We start from the raw sequence: 23,501 nt of genomic DNA on the forward strand, positions 1-23,501 counted from the left end.
TGTGTGTGTGTGTGTGTGTGTGTTTCCTCTGTGCAGACTGTGAGCCGTCATTTCCGGAATATTCCCGTGAATGAGAAGGAGACGCTCACGTACTTTATTTATATGGTGAAGAGCAGCAAGAGCCGGCTGGACCAGAAGTCAGACAGCAGCAAACAGGTGGAATAACCCATCATCAGGGGCACAGGACCTGAGTGAAAGCATGCAGAGACGCTCGTGCCTGCCGATGCTGCTGCGGTGTGTGTTGTCCAGAAGAGCCGCATGCTTCAGTTTCTCTGCGATATCGTATCACGTCACCGTTCTTTTGTTTAGCGTGGTTCTTCTTCTTCTTCTGTGGTGGAGCGCTGTACTCCTGCTCCACAGAGAGTCTGCTGTTAGTTTCCTCCTCTTTCTTTAATACTTTGACTAAATACAGTTATTGTGGCACTACTCCAGTGTTCCTCCATTATTATCTTCATCAGATAGATGGTTGATGAAGGCACAGACGTACACCAGTAAAACATCCCTAACACACACACACACACACACACACACACACACACACAGGCGTCTGCGTTCAGCCTCTGCATATATTAACATTAGGACTACACGATACAGCAGTATAGACATATTTCATCATCAAAGATGGCTCTGTTTGCGTATAACTCATAGTTTGACGCTGATTTGGATGAGGTAGAGGAGTGAGGAGAGGTAGAGGAGTGAGGAGAGGTAGAGGAGTGAGGAGAGGTAGAGGAGTGAGGAGAGGTAGAGGAGTGAGCATCTGCATAAATAATTATTCAAATGTTAAAATCAGGTAAATGGAGGCAGATGGAGAGAGCAGATGAAGTGAAATGAACAGCGCTCTGGTGTAACAGCAGTGGTGTACAGAAGAGCAGCTGTGAAATAACACTGCATCGTCCTCATTATATTAATGATTCAACACACTCCATCTTTGCTGAAGCGCTGCACTTCTTCATTTCTCGTGTCCGTGTGGGTTAGCTGCACGTGAGCTCCTGCGCTGTGAGTGTCGCAGATTCACTCGTCGTGATCTCGAGGCTGAACTCATCTACTGAGCAGCTCTGATATTGATCCTGAAGCTTCTGATCAGGCTGATAGAGGAGAGCTGTAACTCTGATCAGCGTTTAAATACATCACAGATTCAGGAAAACCTAAACTCATAAGTGTGTGTGTGTGTGTGTGTGTGCGTGTGTGTGTGTGTTACCATAATCTTCTGATCTGCGTGGTGATGTGGATAATCCAGTTGTCTGTGTGTTATAACTGCTCAACAGTGCAGAGGGAACGCTGAGTCTCATCGTCACCAGAGAGTGTGTTCAGCCCGGTCAGATCACTGGATTATTATTGTCGGTTCTGAAAGTCAGCATGTCAGATTATGTGATTTGTGTCTTGATATAATCTTGACTTGTCATGGGTCACAAATGTACCAGACTACAGGTTCCTTCACGATCAGTCATCCCGTGACGTCTACGCTGAGCATTATTTCTCAAAGCAGTCATGAGTGTGGCTATAACAGGATTTCTTATCTCAATTTCACTTTTCTATCTCAGTGAACACTGATGCTTGCAGACAGAATAACTGCAGTATTTAAGGGCATTCATTACGATATGGACAGGATCGTGATTCCTTTTTAATATTAGGATGTTTTCTCTGAAATCTATATTTCCTATTGAACACTCCCTCGTCGGCGCCAATAGCCTAGTGGTTAGTGTGTTGACACATGGCACCGAGGTGCTCACAAGGTGTCCTTTGCCGACGCTTCTATCTCTACTCCCCGTACTTTCCTATCTGTAAATCTCCACTGTCCCATCAAAATAAAGATGAAAACTCCTAAAAAAGCAACACTCCCTCAGCTGAACTCGCTGTGAGTGAGACGGAGAAAATGAAAGAACAAGCAGCAGCAACATAATGACATATTAAATAATTAGCTAATATATAACTGAGGGTTGTGATACAACAATTACAGTGGAGCGTTCAATAAATCCGTATTTCCCCTGACAGAAACTAATCATCCACCCGTACAGTTCAGCAGTGGAGGGGCACAAACACACATCAAAAAGATATTTTTCAAGAAAAATAAACAAATGAAACGAAATTCGTGTGCTATAATTATTATATCTTAAAAATATATTTAAAGAAATGTAATATATTAATTTTAACGTGTCTTTTGTTGGCCAGTTATCTATAAACAAGAATATTGAATAACATTTGAGGTGATGCGCTTTAAAACCAGTGCACTATATGATTCAGAACACGAGTCGCCGTCAGATTGTGTTGGTTTGTTCAATAATAATCTAGCCTAAATGACATTAAAGTGAAATATTGACCGATATTAAACTGTTTTATTCTATTAATGACACATCTGAATTAGCAGGAGATGCTTCTGCAGTGTATTCACCGCACTGAACATGCTCCCAGATTACCTCAGAGGAACTAACTCTGCTGAAGGCTGAGAGAACTCAGAGACTCACTGTGAGATGGAGATGTCTGCATGTGTGTGTCAGTCTGGCAGATAAAGTGGCTTAATACACCTTCATATTTTAGAAAAGGGAGTGAAAGTCTGCATAACCAGTGACTGATCAGACCCACCCGTGACCCACCCATCAGTAGATATGCAGCCTGTTTTCTGATCACCTGACCGGTGCCTTAACAGCAGCACCCGCTGAGATAACCCAGAGATGATGTGCTCCTATTGGCCAGTGTCACCCACGTGACGGACTCGACGTGAAGAACGAGAAGAAAATGAATCATGCTGGACTTTCTGCGACGGTGTCGTGAAGCGTCGCAGGCATGGTCTCGGTTGTGGTGAACTATGCCACATCACATCAGAAGAAACCATTGAATTTTGTGTCACGACGCCCATTTGTCGTTTACAAATCCCCACAACACCCTACGCCAGGGGTCACCAAACTTGTTCCTGGAAGGCCGGTGTCCTGCAGATTTGAGCTCCAACCCTAATCAAACACACCTGAACAAGCTAATCAAGGTCTTACTAGGCATAGTTAAAACATCCAGGCAGGTGTGTTGAGGCAAGTTGGAGCTAAACCATGCAGGGACACCGGCCCTCCAGGACCGAGATTGGTGACCCCTGCCCTACACCAAGGAAAACATATGAGCTGACCGGGGCTTTAATGTGCTGTGATTCAGCCCTAAATTGATCATCTAATTTAATTACCAAAGATATAACGTCAGAGTTAGTAAACAGGAATAACCCCCCTTCAGTGTGTGTGTGTGTGTGTGTCGCTCTGCTCTGCCTATTGAGCTAATCCAGCTTCAGAAGCGTCGGCCGTGATTTGCTGACCAGCTGCTGATGGAGCCGATTCACTGCTGAGTACACCACTGAAGAGCTGCTCAACAAAGGCACACACACACACATTCACAGGTCTGCAGTTCACAGTGTGTGTGTGTTCAGCATTCAGAAACACACTCTTCATCTATAATGTAATGCTCCAGACAGAACATTTGTCCACCATAATAACCATAAATGACAGTAAACCCACTGCTCGATCACTACAGCGGTGTAGAAACATCCATCAAGGAGCGACAGCAGTCAAAGAGAAGAAGAACAAGAGCTGTAAACACCAGAGAAGAAGAACAACACTACAAACTAACAGGAGAAACAACTGAAGCCCGCATACGGGTGTTATGCAGATTATCTATATTTAAAGGAGACCTACTCTGCCCCCGTCTACTCGCTGTAAATGCGTCTCTGATGAGTGTGTGTGTTTCAGTTTAAGCTGTAGAGCAGCGCTGTCAAACTCAGCTCCTGGAGGGCCGCAGCTCTGCACAGTTCAGTTCCAGCCCTGCTCCAACACACTCACCTGGAGGATTCACACAAGCCTGCAGGACTCCATTAGTCTGATCAGGTGTGTTTGATTAGGGTTAAAGCTGAACTGTGCAGAGCTGCATTATTGTGAAACCGCCATGGACAACAGGCCAATCAGAACACACAGCAGACTGTTGCGTGACTCTCAGGCCACACCCTCACCATTTGCATGTAGTTGAGGTCGTGGCTTACATCATGCAGAGCCGATGATCAGATCCTGAAGAAGGGAGTCAGAGTTGCACAATCTGAATGCAAACCCAGCAGAAAACAAGACAATGGTGTGCGCAATCTCAGAAGAGATGTGATGTGATGAGGTGTGTTCGTCGTCCAGCGTGTGTGTGTGTGTGTGTGTGTTTAAAGTGTGTGTTTAGAGTTACGACAACATTCACTGCTACTATAACTGCGCAGTACGAGGAGTGTGTGTGTCTCCAAGTGGACCTGTCTGTGTGGACATCTGAAGCAGACATTACAGTCCACATCAAATCAAAATACAACGTTTATTTTACTAACTCACATTCTTAAGGCGAAAACTAATCAGCTGACCCATACAGCGATTCTACAGTTGCTATGGTAACACAACAACTACAGCGATTGATCTGTTGTGGTGATTCTGTAGTTGCTATGGTAACACAACCACTACAGTAATTGATCTGCTGTGGAGATTCTGCAGTTGCTATGGAAACACAATTACAGTAATTGATCTGCTGTGGAGATTCTGCAGTTGCTATGGTAACACAGCCACTATAGTAATGTAAACGAATGCCCCAGTGCTGTAGTTTTCTACATCTATAGGTTATATTATACTGCACTACACCACGGTTTACCGTAGTAAAGGCTGAAGTATACTACAGTGTTTATTAGAGTTCACCAGTTAACACTACAGTGTACTTCAGCATTCAGTAACAGAGTTGTACTGTAATATATGCAGTATAGCGTCCTCTTCATTCTAGCGTGCTTCAAAAACACTTCACTTTTATTCATGTAAGCCGGACTCCAGTGTAAGCTAATATACCATCAGAATTAGACTTGCTAAATGAGAATCGCTTTGTGCGGAACCGCAGTATTGTACCCAGCTTCAGTGAGGTATGAGTAGGCCCTTACGGAGTCTGCGCGTGCAGAAATCTGCAGATCTTAGCCCATCACTTGAGCCTATGTATTTACTTGAGTCCATGAGTGTAAATTTATATTTATTCAATTATTATATTTAGTTACATTTATTTCACTAATATTACTGTGATATGATATTTAAATGTTCTTATGATTTATGTATAATACAGTTTGTAAAGTCATATTCTCTGTCTTCTAGTGGATAGATATTATATGAGAGACTTGCTTTCTTTACCAAATAAGTGGATCTCGATGGATGTGCAGTGTAAACATTAAATAAGAGTTTTAAATGTGTTCGTTTTGTTTCGTATAATACGTGTTTAGTTATGATACTCCTCAAATCATTCCGCATATATCCGCAGACCTTTTACAAAATTCTCCGCAGATTCTGTCAGGCGCTGGCTGAGGCATGAGCGCTGCTCTCCCGCAGGAGCAGACTACAACACTCGGCTGACAAGTTAGTTGTTCAGAGCACAGAATCACGTGGTGTCGCGTCTGTCGTGGCCACGCCCCGCTAGCGTACGTGCGCGCTCCCGTTCAACGCGTGGTTCTTTCACGTTGCCGAGTGTAGCGCCGCCGCTCCGCGTTTTAAAGGTTTATTCCTGCGCTCTTTTACATGTTTTAACCGGAATCGCCGCTCTGCGTCTGAGACTGAGGCCGGGCTGCTCTGGGGCTGGAGAGGAGGAGGAGGAGGAGCGCGCGCGCGAGGCTCCGCGGCCGAGAACGGATCGTTAGACAGCACGTTGCGGCGGATCTGAGGCGTGTTTGCTGGAGCAGCAATGGCCACCGAGGTGGAGACTCTGCCGCCGAACAACCCGCTGCTGCAGCCGGAGGAACAGCAGCACAAAGACGAAGAGTACCCGCTGCAGGAGCGCCAGACCGCGGACAGCAGCAGCCCCGGGGCCGGACAGGAGGAGCAGGCGGCCGGCAGGGAGATCAGCGAAGCTCCGCTGCCCAAGGTGAACCCGTGGACCAAGAAGATAAGCGGCGTCAACGGTCAGCCGGTGGCAGGTCTGTGTCTGTCTGTCTCTGTGTGTGTGTGTGTGTGTGTGTGTGTGTGTGTGTGTGTGTGTGAGTGTGTGACTGTGAGCAGCTCTCTCTCTCCCCGCTGCACACACACTCATGACAGCAGGAGCGCCGCGGTAGGCCTCGGTTCAGCGCTCCTTCACACACCCAACCGAACACACTCGCACAATACCGGCGGAACACACACTCAACCGGCACATCTGAAGCCCTGAGGGGGGATCACGCGCTGAACGGCCGGTTCTCGCTCAATTTTGCAGCTTTTCCGAACAAATGGCTATCCATTAGCATTAGCATTAGCGGCCTATGGTGTGTGTGTGTGTCTGTCTGTGTGTGAGCGGCTCTGACAGGCCAGAACCGGTAACGCGTGTTCATCAGAGATGTGAAGTATTGTTCATCACCGGAGGTCGGTGTCCATCACTCGGTCAGAGGTTATGAGTATTTGTGTGCGAGCTCCGCCGTGGACACGTGCGGGATCCACGTGCTTGTGAAGGCTGCCGGTGTGCGGTAACCGCCTGTTTTCTCGGTTCTTCGCTAAAAGAGCGACTCTACGCGCGGTCCCGGTGTCGTTTGTCCGGTTTGCGGTGTTTAATACTCGTGCGCGTGTCAGACGTGCTGCTGTTAGCCGCTAGCCTCTGCTCTGTTATTAATGTCCGTCTGTTAGCCTGACAGCTGGACGATCCCTGAGGCGGACCTGAGTGAGAGCACCTCACGTCAGCTCTGGCATGAGTGTAGAAGAGCTCCTGATTTCCCAGAGTTCCTCGGTGTTTGTGTGTGTGTGTGTGTGTGTGTGTGTGTGTGTGTGTCATGTGATCAGACGCAGAGGGCCGCTGGTGTTCTGACAGCACACTGACCTCAGATCAGCCAGGTTACTCTCTCTGCTGTCAGTGCGGGATGTACATCTGGCACAAACAGCAACACTGACGGCGTGTGTGTGTACGCGTGTGTGTGTGTGTGTGTGTGTGTGTGTGTGTGTGTGTGTGTGTGTGTGTGTGTGTGTGTGTGTGTACAGACCATAACCACAGCCCTCACACCGGCCTGCAGATGTTCAGTGCTCCATCAGTGTCATTATGCTCATTTGTGTCCTCATAGACCATGTATTCCAGATCTCTCTCACAGAGAGATTGCGGTGTGTTTGTCCATGAGCAGATCTGATGTGTGTGTGTGTGTGTGTGTGTGAGTGTGTGAGCGAGCAGCTCCACCACACTGATCAGCTCATCAGTGTCTGATCAGTGCTGAGATCCTCATCAGTAGAGTGTGTGTGTGTGTGTGTGTGTGGGTTCTGCATCGGTGTGTTTAGTGACCGCAGCGGTGTCTGCTTGACCAGCACTGCAGAAACACACACACGCACACACACACACACACACACACAGAGCGCTGTGCTTCTCTGAGATTCTCCAGCAGATCAGTGTATGGTTTCTGCAGTGATGTAGCACACTGTGTGCGTCTGCAATACACACACTGCAGGATCTGCGTGTGTAAGCGCTGTGTCTGAACACACTCCTCCTCGTGTGTGTGTGTGTGTGTGTGTGGACTCGCTGCAGCGCCTGTGAAGCGACCAGAGCATTATTCATTAGTGTGTGTTTCTATCACTGAACTCAGCTGAGATTTACACACTTTACCTTCAAGACGACCTGTGTGTGTGTGTGTGTGTGTGTGTGTGTGTGTGTGTGTTCAACAGATTCATTAAAGTAAATCTAAAACCCAAGTGAAGGGTGAGATGAGGATGATGATGATGTCTGTGGTGATGATGGTGATGATGATGATGTCTGTGGTGATGATGCTCATAGTGATGATGATGATGATGATGATGAGCTGGAGGTTTGATCATATTTATCTGAACACTAGTCTTAAGCCTCATTCACACTGAGCAGCCAGTGAGGATTCAGCGTAGAGCGAGGGACTGCGGCGGGCTCCGTCTACACCAGCGACCGATGGTGACCCGCTGAGCGTGTCGAGTGATGCAGCAAAGTTGACAATCCTTTCTTGAGCGACAGCCAATAGGAGCAGCAGTAGAGCTCATGTGATCCTCTCTTAGCTCGCTTAGTGGCCGGCTGTGTTTTGGTGTGTGTGTGTGTGTGTGTGTGTTCATGCAGTCGCAGACCCCTCGCGGTGGCCGACACTGACACACAGCTCTCAGACTGTAACTACACATCGCAAAGAAGCGTAGGCCAGCTCTGTGATTGGTTGGTTTGATAGCGGTGCTGAGTGTGGGCGGGGCTGAGAGCTGTGAGTGAGTGTTTACCGTGTGGAGACCCCTGGAGGAGCTCCAGATGGAGAGTTTAGGGTTTCCCTCATGATTAAAGCTGCTGCTCGTCCGCTCCGCTCCTGCAGCACACACACACACACACACACACACACACACACACACACACACACACACACACACACACACGACAGGCAGACACTGAGATCTCATTCAGCCTTCAGGTGTGTGTGTGTGTGTGTGTGATGAGGGAGTGTTCAGTTTTAGGTGAGCTGTCACTTTAAGCAGGTAATGGACGTGTTGTTATGGTAACGGCTGTTTTCTTCTGCTGCAGAGCATTCTGGGCCCACGAAGGTGGTGAAGGCGGGAAACAGCAGACTGAGGAGAGGAGGAAAGGTGTGTGTGTGTGTGTGTGTGTGTTTACTCTGAGAAACACCCTGAACATGAGTGTGACCCTTTCCTGTGTGTGTGTGTGAAGGTGGGCGATTTTGGGGACACCAACAACTGGCCAACCCCTGGAGAGATCGCCACTAAAGAGGTGCAGGTGAGAGTGTGTACGACACACACACACACACACACACGTGCTGTGGTGTTAATGTGCTGATCTGACAGGTGCTAAAGAAGCCGACGGTGAAGCGCGAGGCCAAAGGGAAGCGGGAGAGTGAAGAGAGCAAAGAGAACCTGAAGAGCAGATCAGACGACTCCGGAGAGGACAAGAACACTGACGAGGAGACTCAGAGGAGCAGCCACAGGAGGAGAGGTGTGTGTGTGTGTGTGTGTGAGAGAGAGAGAGAGAGGAGCAGCCACAGGAGGAGAGGTGTGTGTGAGAGTGTGTGTGAGAGAGAGAGAGAGAGGAGCAGCCACAGGAGGAGAGGTGTGTGTGTGTGAGAGAGAGAGAGAGAGGAGCAGCCACAGGAGGAGAGGTGTGTGTGAGAGTGTGTGTGAGAGAGAGAGAGAGAGAGGAGCAGCCACAGGAGGAGTGGTGTGAGTGAGTGTGTGTGTGTGTGTGTGTGTGTGTGTGTGTGTGTGTGTGTGTGTGTGTGTGAGAGAGAGAGAGAGAGAGAGAGAGAGAGAGAGAGAGAGAGAGGAACAGCCACAGGAGGAGAGGTGTGTGTGTGTGTGTGTGTGTGTGTGTGAGAGAGAGAGAGAGAGAGAGAGAGGAGCAGCCACAGGAGGAGAGGTGTGTGTGTGTGTGTGTGTGTGTGTGTGTGTGTGTGTGTGTGTGTGTGTGTGTGTGTGTGTGTGTGTGAGAGAGAGAGAGAGAGAGAGAGAGGAGCAGCCACAGGAGGAGAGGCGTGTGTGTGTGTGTGTGTGTGTGTGAGAGAGAGAGAGAGAGAGAGAGAGGAACAGCCACAGGAGGAGAGGTGTGTGTGTTTGAGTGAGCTAGTGCTGTGTGTGTGCACAGTATTTTTGATAAATATTGTGTGTGTGTGTGTGTGTGTGTGTGTGTGTGTGTGTGTGTGTAGGTAATAAGCAGCGCTGGGTTCCTCTGATGATCGAGGTGAAGGCTGAGGGTCCCCGCGAGCGCTCTGCCTCCAGGAACAACACTCGCCCGTATGACGCTCACAGAGGCACACACAGCAGCAGGAACGGCCTCAGAGGTGCGCACACACACACACGCACACACACATTCTAACTCTCTCTCACACACACAGACTCACTCTTAATCATACACACTCAGTCCCGCCCACATCTCCTCCAGTCATGCTGCAGCAGTGTGTAAGCCCCTCCTCTGTGTGTGTGTGTGTGTGTTTCCTCAGACTGGCCGAGCGAGCGCTTCGAGCAGGAGCTGAAGGACGATCATGACGAGGTGTCGAGTGTGAAGAGCGACGGAGCGCCGTACAGGGCCGGGGGCCGGGGCCGAGGGCGTGGCAGAGGGCGTGGCCGGGGGCGGGGCCGAGGAAGAGGTATGAGTGTGTGTGTGTGTGTGAGAGCCCGGTGTGCACTCACAGCAGGATTTAAAGACTCAGTTCAGTCTATATTCTGTTGAACATTCTGCTGATTATCTTCCTCTGTGTGCTGATCCTCTTCACTGTCAGGCTGTTGTCATTTTCAGCTGAACTGAGCTGTTAAATGTTCTGATCCGCATTGTGTGTGTCTTATAATAAGAGTGTGTTGAGTGTCCTCTGCTGCTGTGTTCAGCACTCAGGACCGGGTCTCCAGAACACCCGCTGAGGTTAATGATCATGTGACTGATCTGAACATTACAGTCGGTCTCACTCCAGCAGCTCTGGAGCACTCGCTGAAGTGTTGTTTACTGATCAGTGTGTGTGTGTGTGTGTGTGTGTGTCAGGTCATTATGACTACTACAGCTATAAGGGCAGCGAGGGGAAGGACGGCACGTACGCACAGAAGTTCGGCAGCTCCATGACCTACTACTACGACAACATGAGCAGCGCCGAGCTGTACTCAGTGGACCAGGACCTGCTGAAGGACTACATCAAGAGGCAGATGTGAGTCTGTGTGTGTGTGTGTGTGTGTGTGTGTGCATTTACTGACCTGTTAGATTTAAGCAGGATTGTGAAAGTGTGTAAGAGTGATGGGGTGTGTGCGCCCGTGCGTGCGCTCAGACACAGAACACACACATGATAAGGTCAAACGAAGCGCTGTTGCAGCTGGTGAACACGTGCGCTCCTCTAAACAGACATGAGTCCGGCAGCTGTCACTCACAGCAGTTGCCATGGTTACCGCTCCTGTTTGGGGGAAGCGCTCTTATTTAAAGTGATCATCTGCAGCGGGTCAGTGTGTGTTCAGCATGTCTGCAGAGTTCACACACCGCTGCGCACGTGTCCTCTAGTGTGTGTTTAGTGGAGTACACATGTGTGTAAAGAGAGCCCCAGCAGACATTGCTGATGGTGTGTGTGTGTGTGTGTGTGTCCACAGCGAGTACTACTTCAGCGTGGACAACCTGGAGCGGGACTTTTTCCTGCGCAGGAAGATGGACGAGGAGGGTTTCCTGCCGGTGTCTCTGATCGCCAGCTTCCACCGCGTGCAGGCGCTGACCACCGACGTCAGCCTCATCCTGCAGGTCACACACTCCCTCTGCACACGCGTCTGAAGTTGTGTGTGTGTGTGCTGTCTGTCACACCTGTGTGTGTGTGTGTGTGTGTATAGGCGCTGAAGGACAGTAAGGTGGTGGACATCACTGATATGAAGATGCGCTGTAAGGAGGAACCGCAGAAGTGGCCGCTGCCGGACCTGTGTCTGCCGGATCAGGCCCAGACCGACTTCGCCCAGTTCATCCACTGCCCAGAATTCATCCCGCGCCACCCGCCAACCTCACCCTCGCCCGCGGGAACGCCCCGCTCCTCCACCCCGCACCAGGAGCTCTGCAGCCTGAAGATGATGCCCAAGGGTCTGTCCGCCAGCCTGCCCGATCTGGACTCTGAGTGCTGGATTGAGGTCAAGAAGAGGCCACGCCCCTCACCAGCACGGCCCAAGGTCAACACACACACACACACACACACCTGGGAACAGTGGGCGGGGACAACCAGCTCATTTGCATTAAAAACACAGGCTACAAATACAGCTACACATTGCTCTGACAGCAGGGTCGGTAGATAATCTGATGACCTCAGTGCAGAGAGGCTTGAATAAACTCCACCGCAAACACACTGACAGACACGGAGCCAGCAGAGGTCCAGTTTATGAGTCAAATACCACAGTAAGATTATTTGATGTATTTGTGGTGACCTTTCTGTAATGATGAGTCTCTCACACACACACACACACACACACACACACACACACACACACACACACACACACACACACGGTTACTGACGGCTGTGGTGATTCCAGCGGTGCTGAATTACTGTGATTTTACCGTCTTCACACCTGCTCTGCTTTATAACCGTGTGAATCTGCAGATGATCACAGAGAGCTGAACAGAGCTTTAACCTCAGTTTCTGTGCTAATCCTGTGCCGTGGACATGTTTATAGACGTTACTATGGAGACATGTTAATACACGCCTGTCAATCAAATCTGTGGGCGGGGAAACCACACTCCTACATCACACAGCGGTCGGCCTCAAATCACTGCGGTTTAGATCCTATTTAACATCAGGACATTTAAAAGCAGAGTCTGTTTCTGTCACTGTAATATGACTGTGGACACACTGCACACACACACTGCACACACACACTGCACACACACACTGCTGTACACACACTGCTGTACACACAGCGGACCGAAGATGATTGCTCATCACAGCTGGCCTTTATGAACGCTGTGTTCAAGCCGTCTGGTGAAACTGCATTAATCATACCTGTAGATGAACAGAATACGACGGCTCCGCTGTGGCGTGTGTGCTGATGTTGTGCTGTGTGTGTGTGTGTGTGTGTGTGTGTGTGTGTGTGTGTGTGTGCTGCAGAAGGAGGATGTGCGGTGTGTGCTGCAGATGGGCCCGGTGTCCGCAGAGGAGCAGGAGGAGCCGGAGGAGCTGGACTTCATGTTTGATGAGGAGATGCAGCAGATGGACGGCCGCAGAAACACCTTCACCGATTGGTCAGACGAGGACTCGGACTGTGAGATCGACGACCGCGACGTCAACAAGATCCTGATCGTGACGCAGACGCCGCCGTACCTGCGCAAACACCCCGGCGGAGACCGCACCGGGCACCACACCTCACGCTCCAAACTCAGCAGCGAGCTGGTCAAGATCATCAACGACGGGCTCTTCTACTACGAGCAGGACCTGTGGGACGACAGCGGCGAGCCCGAGTACGCCACCATAAAGGTGAGAGAGTGTGTGTGTCTGTGTGTGTGTGTGTGTCACAGAGCCTGTACATTTGATTGCAGACAATATAACCACTCAATATCTGCTGTTGTGTGTGCTCAGCTTCAGTTCATGTGTAAATCTCCATCCTCTCTGCAACACACTCCAGAAACAGTGACAGGAGCAGTTTAGGGCAGTGATCAGGTGACCTGCTGAATAATGATGTGATGAGACACAGGTGATGTTCACAGGTGAGTGTGATGATGATCTGGTCATCAGTACAGGTCTAGTCCTTTAGGAGCAGAGATGGGCCGAGGATCGCCAGTTTGAGCACAGATACGAGAGGAAATGAGTGAACTGATTAAACACAATGTTCCTCAGAGAAAGAGAGGAAGACATGTGGAGATTTCACCTTCATCAGTGCAGAACATCATTACAGATTGAAGAATCTGGAGGAGTTTCAGTGCGTAAAGGACAAGAGCGCAAGCCTAAGCTGAACAACCGTGACCTCCGACCCCTCAGGGGGCGCCGCATCAAGAATCCTAATTCATCTATAAGCCAGATCAGCACACGGGCTCAGGACTACTGCGGTAAACCTTTGTCAAGTACCACAATACAGAGTCACATCCACAAATGCCAGAGAAAACTGTTCTGTGCCAAAAGGAAGCCCTATGTTAACAGTGTCCAGAAGTGCTGTCCACTTCTCTGGGCTCAGAGGCATCTGGGATGGAGCATCACACAGTGGAGACGTGTACTGTGCTCAGATCAAGCAGATGTTTCAGGTGTTATTGGGAGAAATGGACGCCGTGTGCTCTAGACCAAAGCAGAAAAGGATCATCCAGACTGTTACCCAAGTCCATAAGCCAGGGTCTGTCATGGTCTGGGGTTGTGTCAGTGCCCTTGGCAAAGGTAACCTGCTCTTCTGTGATGCTCCATTAATGCTGAACAGATTCTGGAGCTCAATATGCTGCCTTCTTCTCCAGGGATGCCCATGCAGAGTTCAACAAGACAATGCAGAACCACATTCAGCACACATTACAGAGTCCTGCTGCGGAGGAAGAGGAGACAGGGACTGGCCTGCCTGCAGTCCCGACCTGTCTCCAATAGAGAATTTGTGACACATTTTGAAGTGAAGACCCTGTACTGTTGCCCACCTTAATGGCTCATTTCCACTGACTGGTACAGTACGGTTTGGGTCAGTACGGGTCACCTTTATCAGGCTTCCACTACAAAGGGTCCCCTTTTGGTGGGCGTGGTGTATGACAAAGTTTCAGTCGACATCATTTTCACTTGAGGAAATGTCTACAGTAAAGCTGCACGGGTCACTCACATATCTTATGAGCAGCACTTCACACAACACAGAGGCTTTATACACATCAATACGTGTTTATAAATGGTTATTACTAACCTTACTATGAACATGATCTGATTATAACTGCAGATCAATGCGGAATAGCCTACTGTAACGTCTGCAGTTATATGAATTAAATAATTAAATAAATACTACATATATGAACACACACAGCCCCTTACAGTCTCCGATATGTTACCACTTACTGATAAACTACACACAGCAGACATTTAGTGCTTATTTGTGTTCATAAACAACACAACAGTCAGCCCACAGTCAGTGCAGACCTCTCATCTGTGTGTGTGATCTTCAGCAGCACATGTAGCCTCTGTTAGACAGTCACTCCCTCATTCTCAGCTCATATTAGTCCAGAAGCTGATGATCAGAGTTCAACATGGCAGTTAGCTGAAAATATAATGTGCTTGTTTTCCGGCTTCTCCTTTGTTTTTCTGCGCTTCACTCTTGCGTTTGTCAGTGTCTGACAGGGTCTGGGTTCTAATGCACGTCAGTAATCAAGCGCAGGTTATTATCATCAGCTCAGGAAGTTTCTTATTTCAGATATAATGTTGGTTGCACGGCGAACGCAAGCAAGAAAGCGAAACCACTCACACCTCAGACCGGCTCGTTAAAAACTACAGGGCACAGGGTAAATCTGCTGCTCTTCTTGGCTTTGTGGCTGTTTATCAAGATGACGACAAGGTTTGTTTGAGCCCAGATCGACCATGGCTCGTTATTATATGTATATTTAATTCCGCTGTAATCTCTCGAGTCGGCTGTGTATGTTAAACATGGCGGCTCTTTTCTTTTCATTCCGGCTTGTTGCGTAAGTGAATAATGGATCTGTAAACCAATAGCGTTCAGCTGCGCGTCTAGCTCCGCCTTTTGGTACCCTTTCTCATGTTTGGTTCCCTTTCGAAGGAGTGCTGAAAAAGTGGTTCGGTTCGGTACAGTGGAAACAGCCATAATAGCATCCCGCACCACTCAGTGGAAACGGGCCATTAGACTTATTTGCAGGAAGAATGGGACGTTTATTAGAGAAAATCAAACTATAAATCATGAGGAGCACATCAAATGATGTTTGGAGTATTGTGTGCAGTCAAATACAGGCCAAAGTACATGTAGACATCTCTTACTTTGCATTTTCAGTTCTGTCCTAACTTTCTGATTTATTGTGCGTGTGTGTGTGTGTGTGTGTGTGAAGTCGAACCGGTCACCTGGCTGTATCTGGGAGACTCCATCAGTGTGTGTGTGTTCTGGACGCAGCAGGACTGAATGCTCGTGCTCAGTGTTTGTTGTGCTCTATTGTGTTGTGCTCTTTGTGTGGGTCATGTGCAGCGCTGTTAGCTGAGATGCTAGAAAAGCCAAGTAGTGTTAGCTTCACCGTTAGCCTCAGTGTTAGCCTCTGCGCTGGTCTCCATGGAGGTGTGTGTCTCTCAGGTATGAGTGTTTCCCAGATTCTCCTCAGATGTTCTTCAGTGTTTTTCTGTAACTGTGTGTGTGTGTGTGTGTGTGTGTGTGTGTGTGTGTGTCCTCAGCAAGAGGTGGAGAACTTCAAGAAGGTGCACCTGATCAGCAGGGAGCAGTTCGACTGTCTGACGCCTGAACCACCGGTCGACCCCAACCAGGAGGTGCCACCGGGACCCCCGCGGCCCACACTGAGTAGGAAACAAGAAATGATTTTGACCCGCTTCAAATGTTGACGTGTGTGTGTGTGTGTGTGTGTGTTATAAAGATTGGGTTGTTTTAATGATTGTTATATATTTGTTCTGTCAATATACAAAATTGTAATTGTATTGATTGATTGATTGATTGATTGATTGATTGATTGATTGGACACTAAGGTACACACAGCACTTTCATCACACACACTCGCACTCATGCGACAGCTGCAGACAAGAGACACATCTGACACAATCCTCAAACTCTGTGACCTCTGACCTGCCAAATCTTTGATTGATTGATTGATTGATTGATTGATTGATTGATCACTGTCCTGCTCTCCACGGTGGGGATCTGCTGTGTAGAGGACGGTGTTCTCCAGTGTTCTCCAGTGTTGATCTTCTAGATGTGTGGACAGCACTGCAGCAGCTCTGGAACTCACAGTGTCTCTATAGTGGCTCATGACTGCACTATCACACATTCTGTAGTGTGTGTGTGTGTGTGTGTGTGTGTGTGTGTGTGTGTGAAAGCTGTGGAATCAGTGTTTGATCATCGCTGCACCTCCCGCTCAGTGTTTATAGTCTCCGGTGTGTGTGTGTGTGTGTGTGTTCTGTCCCTCAGTCCCCACTGAAGCTCTGGCTAATAAGCTGTTTGGTGCCCCGGACCCGTCCTGCATGGCCCGCTCTCTGCCCACCACAGTGCCGGACTCCCCCAGCCACCGCAGCGCCCGCACGCCCCGAACCCCCCGCACACCACGGCTCAAAGACGCCCAGACGCCACGCTTCTACCCCGTGGTGAAGGACGGACGCCCACTGGACGCTAAGGTACACACACAGCACTTTCACCACACACACACACACACTCGGTGACCTCTGACCTGCCAAATCAACATGTGAATGAGAGAGCAGAAGATGGAGCTGCAGAAGTGGGACACATGGAGCTTTATCCACAGCTCAGTCAGTGTCTGATCATCTCGTCTGATCCGCTCCTTCAAGCCGGAGGTTTGCTGTGTCTGCGCCGCAGTGAGAGTCTGCGCTGAGCGTCTACACACACACACACACACACACTGCTGTACAGCAGAGCGACTCTGAGCAGATCAGGAGGAGACGCTGCAGACGAGCTCAGAGAGCCTCAGCTCAGTTCATCATATATATGAATTGTCTGGATAAATCTGGTGACACTGATGGACACGTGTGCCTGCGCTGAGGGATTTAGCTTATATATTATACAGAACTACACTATCAGATCAGAGGAGATGCTGGAGATGTGGCGTTATCATCAAGTGTGCCTTAATCTGGAGTGTGGAGGAGCTGCTGATGGGTCTGAACTCAAGCTCAGCTCCGCTTCAGACAGCCTGTGCAGAACACACACCTTCAGCAGAGCGCTGCAGGACTCCAGCAGGTGTGTGTTTGGGTCTCTGAGGCGCTGCAGGTTCACCGGCTCCACAGACTCAGCTAGAGCTCAGGGATCTTCAGACGCGGAGACTTACAAACATCATGTGTATACCGCCAGCTGAAAACATGTGGAGAGCCTCTGCGTGTGCCCCACACACACACACACACACACGCGCACACACACACACACAGGTCCTGAACACTCCAGCCAGTGTTTTTTGAAGTAAAGGTGTGTGAGTGAGTGAACGAACGAGTCCTGACTGTGTGTGTGCTGTCTGACAGACGCCACGCAAGAGGAAGACGCGCCACAGCTCCAACCCACCCATGGAGTGCCACGTGGGCTGGGTGATGGACTCCAGAGAACACCGCTCCCGCACCGCCTCTGTCAGGTACACACACACACACTGAGAACAGCAGATCAGACAGACACACACACACACTCTGAGAACAGCAGATCAGATACGCACACACACACACACACACACTGAGAACAGCAGATCAGACAGACACACACACACACACACTCTGAGAACAGCAATTATACAACTCATTTGTGGACTCCAGAATGTCTTTAACTCATGCTTTGTCAAATGTGTGTGTGTGTGTGTGTGTGTGTGTGCGCATGTTTCCTCTGCTGGCGTTGTGTTGTCGTCGTCCTCCAGCTCTAATGCCAGTCCGTCAGAGGGCACAGCAGCGATGGGTAATTTCGGCTGCACTCCTCAGTCTCTGCCCAAGTTCCAGCATCCGTCACACGAGCTGCTGAAGGAGAACGGCTTCACACAACACGTCTACCACAAATACCGCCGGCGCTGCCTCAACGGTGGGTTACACACTGCTCATACACACACACGTCTGCATATAACTACACAACAGACACTAGCTGTGTTTCCATCCAGAGATGAGTTAAACTGATGCGCATAACAGGAATACGGCATATAAGACGTGTCAATAAAGCAGCGCTTCCATACACCAGTCACACAGAACACAACCGTCACTTCCTGATGACCCGGCGCCAAATATCAACAGTAAACACACAATTAGCTGCGGTCGGAGGAGCTGTGGGAATGCTTCCTGTATTGAATAAATGACCTGCGCCTCAGAAGACGATGCTGATGTTCAGTGAACGCCTGGTGGTGTTAGAAGGTGTGAGACGCGCAGTGCAGACACTCTGGACACATCTGCAGGTCATTAATAATATAATAACATCAATACTGAGACGCTTCAGGTGTTTTAGAATGACCTAAACAACAGTCCAGGTGTTCTTCAGTGAGCTCAGCCTGCAGGTGTATCATTCACACACACTTCTGTCATCACATGATCTCTTATAACACCATCACATGCCTTTAATGCGCTACTGGAATTCAGTAAAAGTGTTTCCGTCAGAGTTTATGTGCATCTTTCCTTATCGAATATAAAGTGTAGTCTGCTCTGTTATGTGCATATCTCGCCGTTTCCATCATGATTCAATGCACATCTCCACAATACACATAATAATAAGAGGATGGAAGCACAGCTACTGAAATACAGCTCATCAGAACACACCATGCAGGATCTACAGATGAAACGTTTCTTCAGCTCCATCCTGAAGCGGCGTAACGTCTGCTTAACTGTGCTGTAGCGTGTATATTGAGGAATGATTTAAAGCTTTAGCTGTAATAAAGGAGCATCTGAAACATTTCTGCAGAATTACCCGAGCCACAAACCCCACATACTGTGTAGACATCAGAGAATAAGTGTGTGTGTGTGTGTGTGTGTGTCCTGCAGAGCGCAAGCGTCTGGGCATCGGGCAGTCTCAGGAGATGAACACACTCTTCCGCTTCTGGTCCTTCTTCCTCAGAGATCACTTCAACAGGAAGATGTATGAGGAGTTCAGGCAGCTGTCGGTGGAGGACGGGAAGGAGGGATACAGGTTAACACACTCTCAGCTCTTCTCTTATTTAAACTCTTAGGCTGCGTCTGAAATCTCCCACTACTCCAGTATACACTACATAGCGTTCAGAAAGTGTGCTCTATATAGTGTGGGTGTGAGTATGAGTGTAATTCAGATGTCCTACGTCCACCGTTTATTTTGATCACATGACCTCCTCAGTGGTGTCTCTTCACTGCATTCATCAAGTCTTTATTCATCAATTATTATGGGATAGCACACTGTCTGCTAGATGTGCACTTCAGCAGTAGTAGATCATCCGGGTGCTTCTAGCACACTGTTTTAACACACTACATGTGGTGTGTAGTTTCAGACAGCCTTCATCCCCCTGCACAGCTCAGATCACAGGGGTGTTAGATGATGCATGAGCTCAATGCAGGTATCCTGGAGGCTGGTGTTTTCCAGAAGCATGGCTGATGTTGTCTGTGCTCCTCAGGTACGGGCTGGAGTGTCTCTTCAGGTTTTACAGCTACGGTCTGGAGAGGAAGTTCAGGCCGGACATCTTCAAGGATTTCCAGGAGGAGACAGTCAAAGACTATGAAGCAGGTGTGTGTGTGTGTGTGTGTGTGTGTGTGTGCTGAAACAGGAGCTGTTGATCATCCAGCGGTGTGTGGAGCTGATGTTTATTTCTCCTTCACCCTGTGACAGGTCAGCTGTACGGACTGGAGAAGTTCTGGGCGTTTCTCAAATACTCTAAAACCAAGAACATGGAGATCGAAACCAAACTGCAGGAGCATCTGAGCAAGTTCAGGCGTCTGGAAGACTTCAGAGTGGACGTAAGCACACCTTCACCTGCTCTGGCGTTACGCTTCACTCTCTGAAGAGTTCTGCCCCCCCGCTTTACATGTACCTGCTGTAATAGAAGGAATCGCACTGTTGATCTGTTGAACTGATCCATCATTTATAACGGAAAGAAGTTTGCAAACTAGACGTACAGCAGCAGCTGCTCTTCAGTCAGTCGTCAACATCTAAACTGAACTAAACACACGAGCGCATGTTGTTCAGTTGGGTTAGGGCATCTTTAATAGGTTTTGATCCGCTTCAGCCCTTCTAAAACATCCAAAGTGCTCAATAATGTTTAGGTCTGGGTACTGTGCAGGCCATGGAAGATGTTCAATGTCATCTTCATCAAATCCCTCTGACTCCTGAAGGCGGTGGTGTGTATCAGGATGATAATGCAGCAGTACACACTGCAGGACTGGAGACAATGTTTGACCCATTGGGTCACATGGTCCTCCAGAATGGTTAGGTAGTCCTTGGAAGTGAGCCAGTGCCCATCTAGCACCAGTATCGAGCCTAGGGAACGCCATGATATTGACCCCAAACCCTCAGTGATTCCCCCCCATGCTTCACTCTGGGCATCAGCAGGCTGGGTGGGACGCTTCTTTGGGGCTTCTCCACACCGTAACTCTCCTGGATGTGGGAAAGACAGTGAAGGTGGACTCATCAGAGAACAGTACATGTTCCACATCCTCCACAGCTCCAGATCTTCACCGCTGCTCCACTGAAACCGGCGTTGGGCATCGGCAGGAGTGAGCAGAGGTTTGGGTCATGTATATTGACCCAGTGGAGCTCTGTGTGTGCAATCAATGAAGGTTGGCCACCAGCTGCTCAAGCTGAGCCACGACTCTCCAACACTACACCGGCCGGTGTGTCAGTGTCCGACCCGTGTGTGAGGATTACATTAGTATTGGATATGCTGAAGTGTGTGTCTGTCTCCTACTGAAGTGTGTGTGTGTGTGTGTTTGTCTCCTGCAGCCGCCGATGGAGGACGGTGTGCGTAAGAGACACTCCTCCAGTGGAGACGGCCGCCGCCGCCACCCCTCACACCCCTGCAGCCGCAGCCAGACCCAGAGCCAGCTTCAGCCCACCGGAGCCGCAGCCGGAGCCTCTAGAGACGACAGCAGAGCCCAGAGCCAGCGGGACGCCCGGCCCCCCAAATGAGCATCAGCATCGCCCCCACACACACCCGCATGACCCGGCTCTCCATATGACCCACAGAGGGCGACACACACACACACACACACACACACACCCCCTGATGACTGTGACACACACTGCCGTCTGCTGACCCTCTGCTGTACAGCCGCAGTGCCGGTGTGTGTGGTGCAGGTGTGGGGTTCTGCCCTCAGTCTGCTGCTCTCCTTCATCTTCCTCCTCTGAGCGCACAGACTGCGTCCATCACACATCGCTCCTGATAGAGTAGCTACTGGATGAGGAACAGCGTGTGACGATGATGATGATGATGATGATGATGATGATGATGATGATGGTTTTATGTTGCCTGTTTCTCGGGTCGCCGCCGCCGTTTTGGAGCATTTAACTGTTGTGGAGCCGCGAGCTTCACTGTGACACTGAGGACCCGCTGCCAAATACACCCCTTCCTGCAGGAGTGTGTGTGTGTGTGTGTGTGTGTGTGTGTGTGTGTGTGTGTGTGTGTGTGTGTGTGTGTGTGTGTGTGTGTGTGTGTGTGTGTGTTACAGCAGACGGCCTGCGGTCAGACATGAAGCATTCCTCTCGCTGTGAGCATCAGTACAGCAGACCGCCGTCATTACCAGAGTGTTAATCCTCCTGTACATATGACTTCCAGAGTTCAGAGACTCTCCAGCAGTGGGCTGCGCGTCTCTTTATTGTGTATAGAGATATATCTGCCTTATCTTCTTTTATATGCTGGCCCTGAAGCGTTCTCCACGCTCTCGTTATGGGTATGTTTTAGTATCTCTCTCTTGCTTTCTTCAGCGTGACTAAAGGGAAGCGGACCTCCATCATGTGAAGAAACAGACCCCCCCCCCCTCTCTGATGGTTAATGAGTAGATTCCTTTATAACTTTGGTTGATGAGCAATATATATCCCTGACGGCCGTCTAATTTATAGAGTCCTCTTCAGCTCGCCTGCCTTACGCTCAGATGATTTGCTGAAGCGTCTTTGCTTTTAGTTTCCATCACGCTGTCTGTGCTGATGTTTGGGTTTCCTTTTCCTTTTCACAGACGTCAGCATTTCCCTGTCCATCACCTGCTCATGTGTGTGTGTGTGTGTGTGTGTGTGTGTGTGTGTGTGTGTGTGTGTGTGCGTGCGTGCGTGCGTGCGTGCGTGCGTGCGTGCGTGCGTGCGTGCGTGCGTGCGTGCGTGCGTGCGTGCGTGCGTGCGTGCGTGCGTGCGTGCGTGCGTGCGTGCGTGCGTGATTGATTATAGAGAGTTCACACACCTGAAAGCGAGACTCGAGCCTCATCAGGCCATGCCAATAACTGTGTGTGATTAACCTGATCGTCGGTCGCTCGTGGTGGGCTTGTGGAGGAGCAGAGCTGTACTGGACTTGAGCTCTGCCGAGTCTGCGCTGTCGGCCGCTGGGATCTGCTGTTAGTGTCATTTGTAATTTGTAGGAGTTTTGCTTTTCTTTTAATAAATGAAACACATGTAAAAGGTGGAGCGCTGCAGTGATGTGTGGAGTTACTGACAGCTGCAGGTTCAGTGCAGCACACACTGGGTTATTCCGGTGACCGCGAGTGACCCAGTGTACCCAGTGCTGTCTCAGTATATTGTCCTGCACTGAAGGGGAAGTCAGATCCCTGCCATTCTTGCTAGAACAGTAGAAGAGTAAAGTCATCCGGTCGTTCACCTGGCGTGAGAAGCTCCTCTCCTAAAACAGACGCTTTATACTCATAATTACACCTGTATGAGCGTTAATAACCGTTCTATATAGATTTAATATCGCTGCCATGCTGAAGTCTGATGTTCTGCTTTGACTAATTGAGTTATGAAACCGCTGTCCCTTTAACCCGCCCAATGCCAGTTCAACCAATTAGATTTCAGCACTTCAGGTTGCCAGATGGTGAAAAACAGCGCATTTCATTCATTCAGTCTGGGAGGCAACCAAAAGTGCGCCCTCTGGTGGACAGTAGCAGACTCTGAAATGAGACGCAGATTCAGAGTTCCACATGAGGTTATTAATCAGCTAATAATATATATATTATGAGTGTAAACATTAGGTGAGCAGGTCAGTGTGATGAGATGCGCAGTGATGAGCAGTTTATCTGTTTGCAGCAGACGAAACACCACAGAAAAGTAAATCCAGCCATTCAGAAGCTCAGAATAGTGCACTCACTGCACTCTAGAGCAAAATGAGCTTCATAATCTAATGAATACATATTAACCCTCTTTAACATGATTAATGTAGATGCTGAATCACTGAGATGTGTTTAGTTCTAGAGTTCAGTTTCAGCTTTATTTTATTCTCCAGATCTGAGCTGAACTATCTGCTGCTGCTTTCACTATATGACAATAAATGTCCTGTCAGACTCA

General features: G+C 49.2%; 2 protein-coding genes across 6 annotated transcripts in view; both read left to right on the top strand.

Moving 5' to 3' along the window:
- Positions 1-426, top strand: part of sap30l (sap30-like) — a 5,190-nt gene extending 4,764 nt beyond the window's left edge. The window contains exon 4 of the mRNA XM_056445731.1: positions 37-426. Within this exon, the coding sequence (XP_056301706.1) occupies positions 37-165 (129 nt within the window). The 3' untranslated portion in view covers positions 166-426. The remainder of the gene's footprint in view (positions 1-36) is intronic.
- A 5,018-nt stretch (positions 427-5,444) lies between these two features.
- On the top strand, positions 5,445-22,626 carry larp1 (La ribonucleoprotein 1, translational regulator). 5 transcript variants are annotated; one of them, XM_056445726.1, is made up of 18 exons: positions 5,445-5,935; positions 8,488-8,549; positions 8,632-8,697; positions 8,766-8,913; positions 9,620-9,754; positions 9,914-10,060; positions 10,447-10,606; positions 11,037-11,181; positions 11,268-11,594; positions 12,527-12,892; positions 15,758-15,881; positions 16,503-16,705; positions 17,558-17,664; positions 17,938-18,095; positions 19,040-19,184; positions 19,639-19,748; positions 19,851-19,978; positions 20,961-22,626. In XM_056445726.1, exons 1-18 carry the CDS (start codon positions 5,704-5,706, stop codon positions 21,144-21,146), a joined length of 2,949 nt encoding a protein of 982 aa, XP_056301701.1. In that variant the 5' UTR covers positions 5,445-5,703; the 3' UTR covers positions 21,147-22,626. The 5 variants fall into 5 exon arrangements, with proteins under 5 accessions (XP_056301701.1, XP_056301702.1, XP_056301705.1 ...); XM_056445727.1 differs by having other exon boundaries at positions 8,632-8,691; XM_056445730.1 differs by lacking the exons at positions 5,445-5,935; positions 8,488-8,549; positions 8,632-8,697; positions 8,766-8,913 and adding an exon at positions 9,316-9,333.
- Positions 22,627-23,501: the final 875 nt, after the last annotated feature.

The sequence above is a fragment of the Danio aesculapii genome, chromosome 21 (genome assembly GCF_903798145.1).
Source record: "Danio aesculapii chromosome 21, fDanAes4.1, whole genome shotgun sequence".
Lineage (NCBI taxonomy): Eukaryota > Metazoa > Chordata > Actinopteri > Cypriniformes > Danionidae > Danio > Danio aesculapii.

Bases quoted from the DNA above. Each gene is read 5' to 3' on its own strand.
- larp1 (XM_056445726.1), top strand. From the start codon at position 5,704: ATGGCCACCGAGGTGGAGACTCTGCCGCCGAACAACCCGCTGCTGCAG. The intron at 5,936-8,487 runs GTCTGTGTCTGT...CTTCTGCTGCAG, and splicing joins CAACGGTCAGCCGGTGGCAG to AGCATTCTGGGCCCACGAAG. The intron at 18,096-19,039 runs GTGGGTTACACA...TGTGTCCTGCAG, and splicing joins CCGCCGGCGCTGCCTCAACG to AGCGCAAGCGTCTGGGCATC.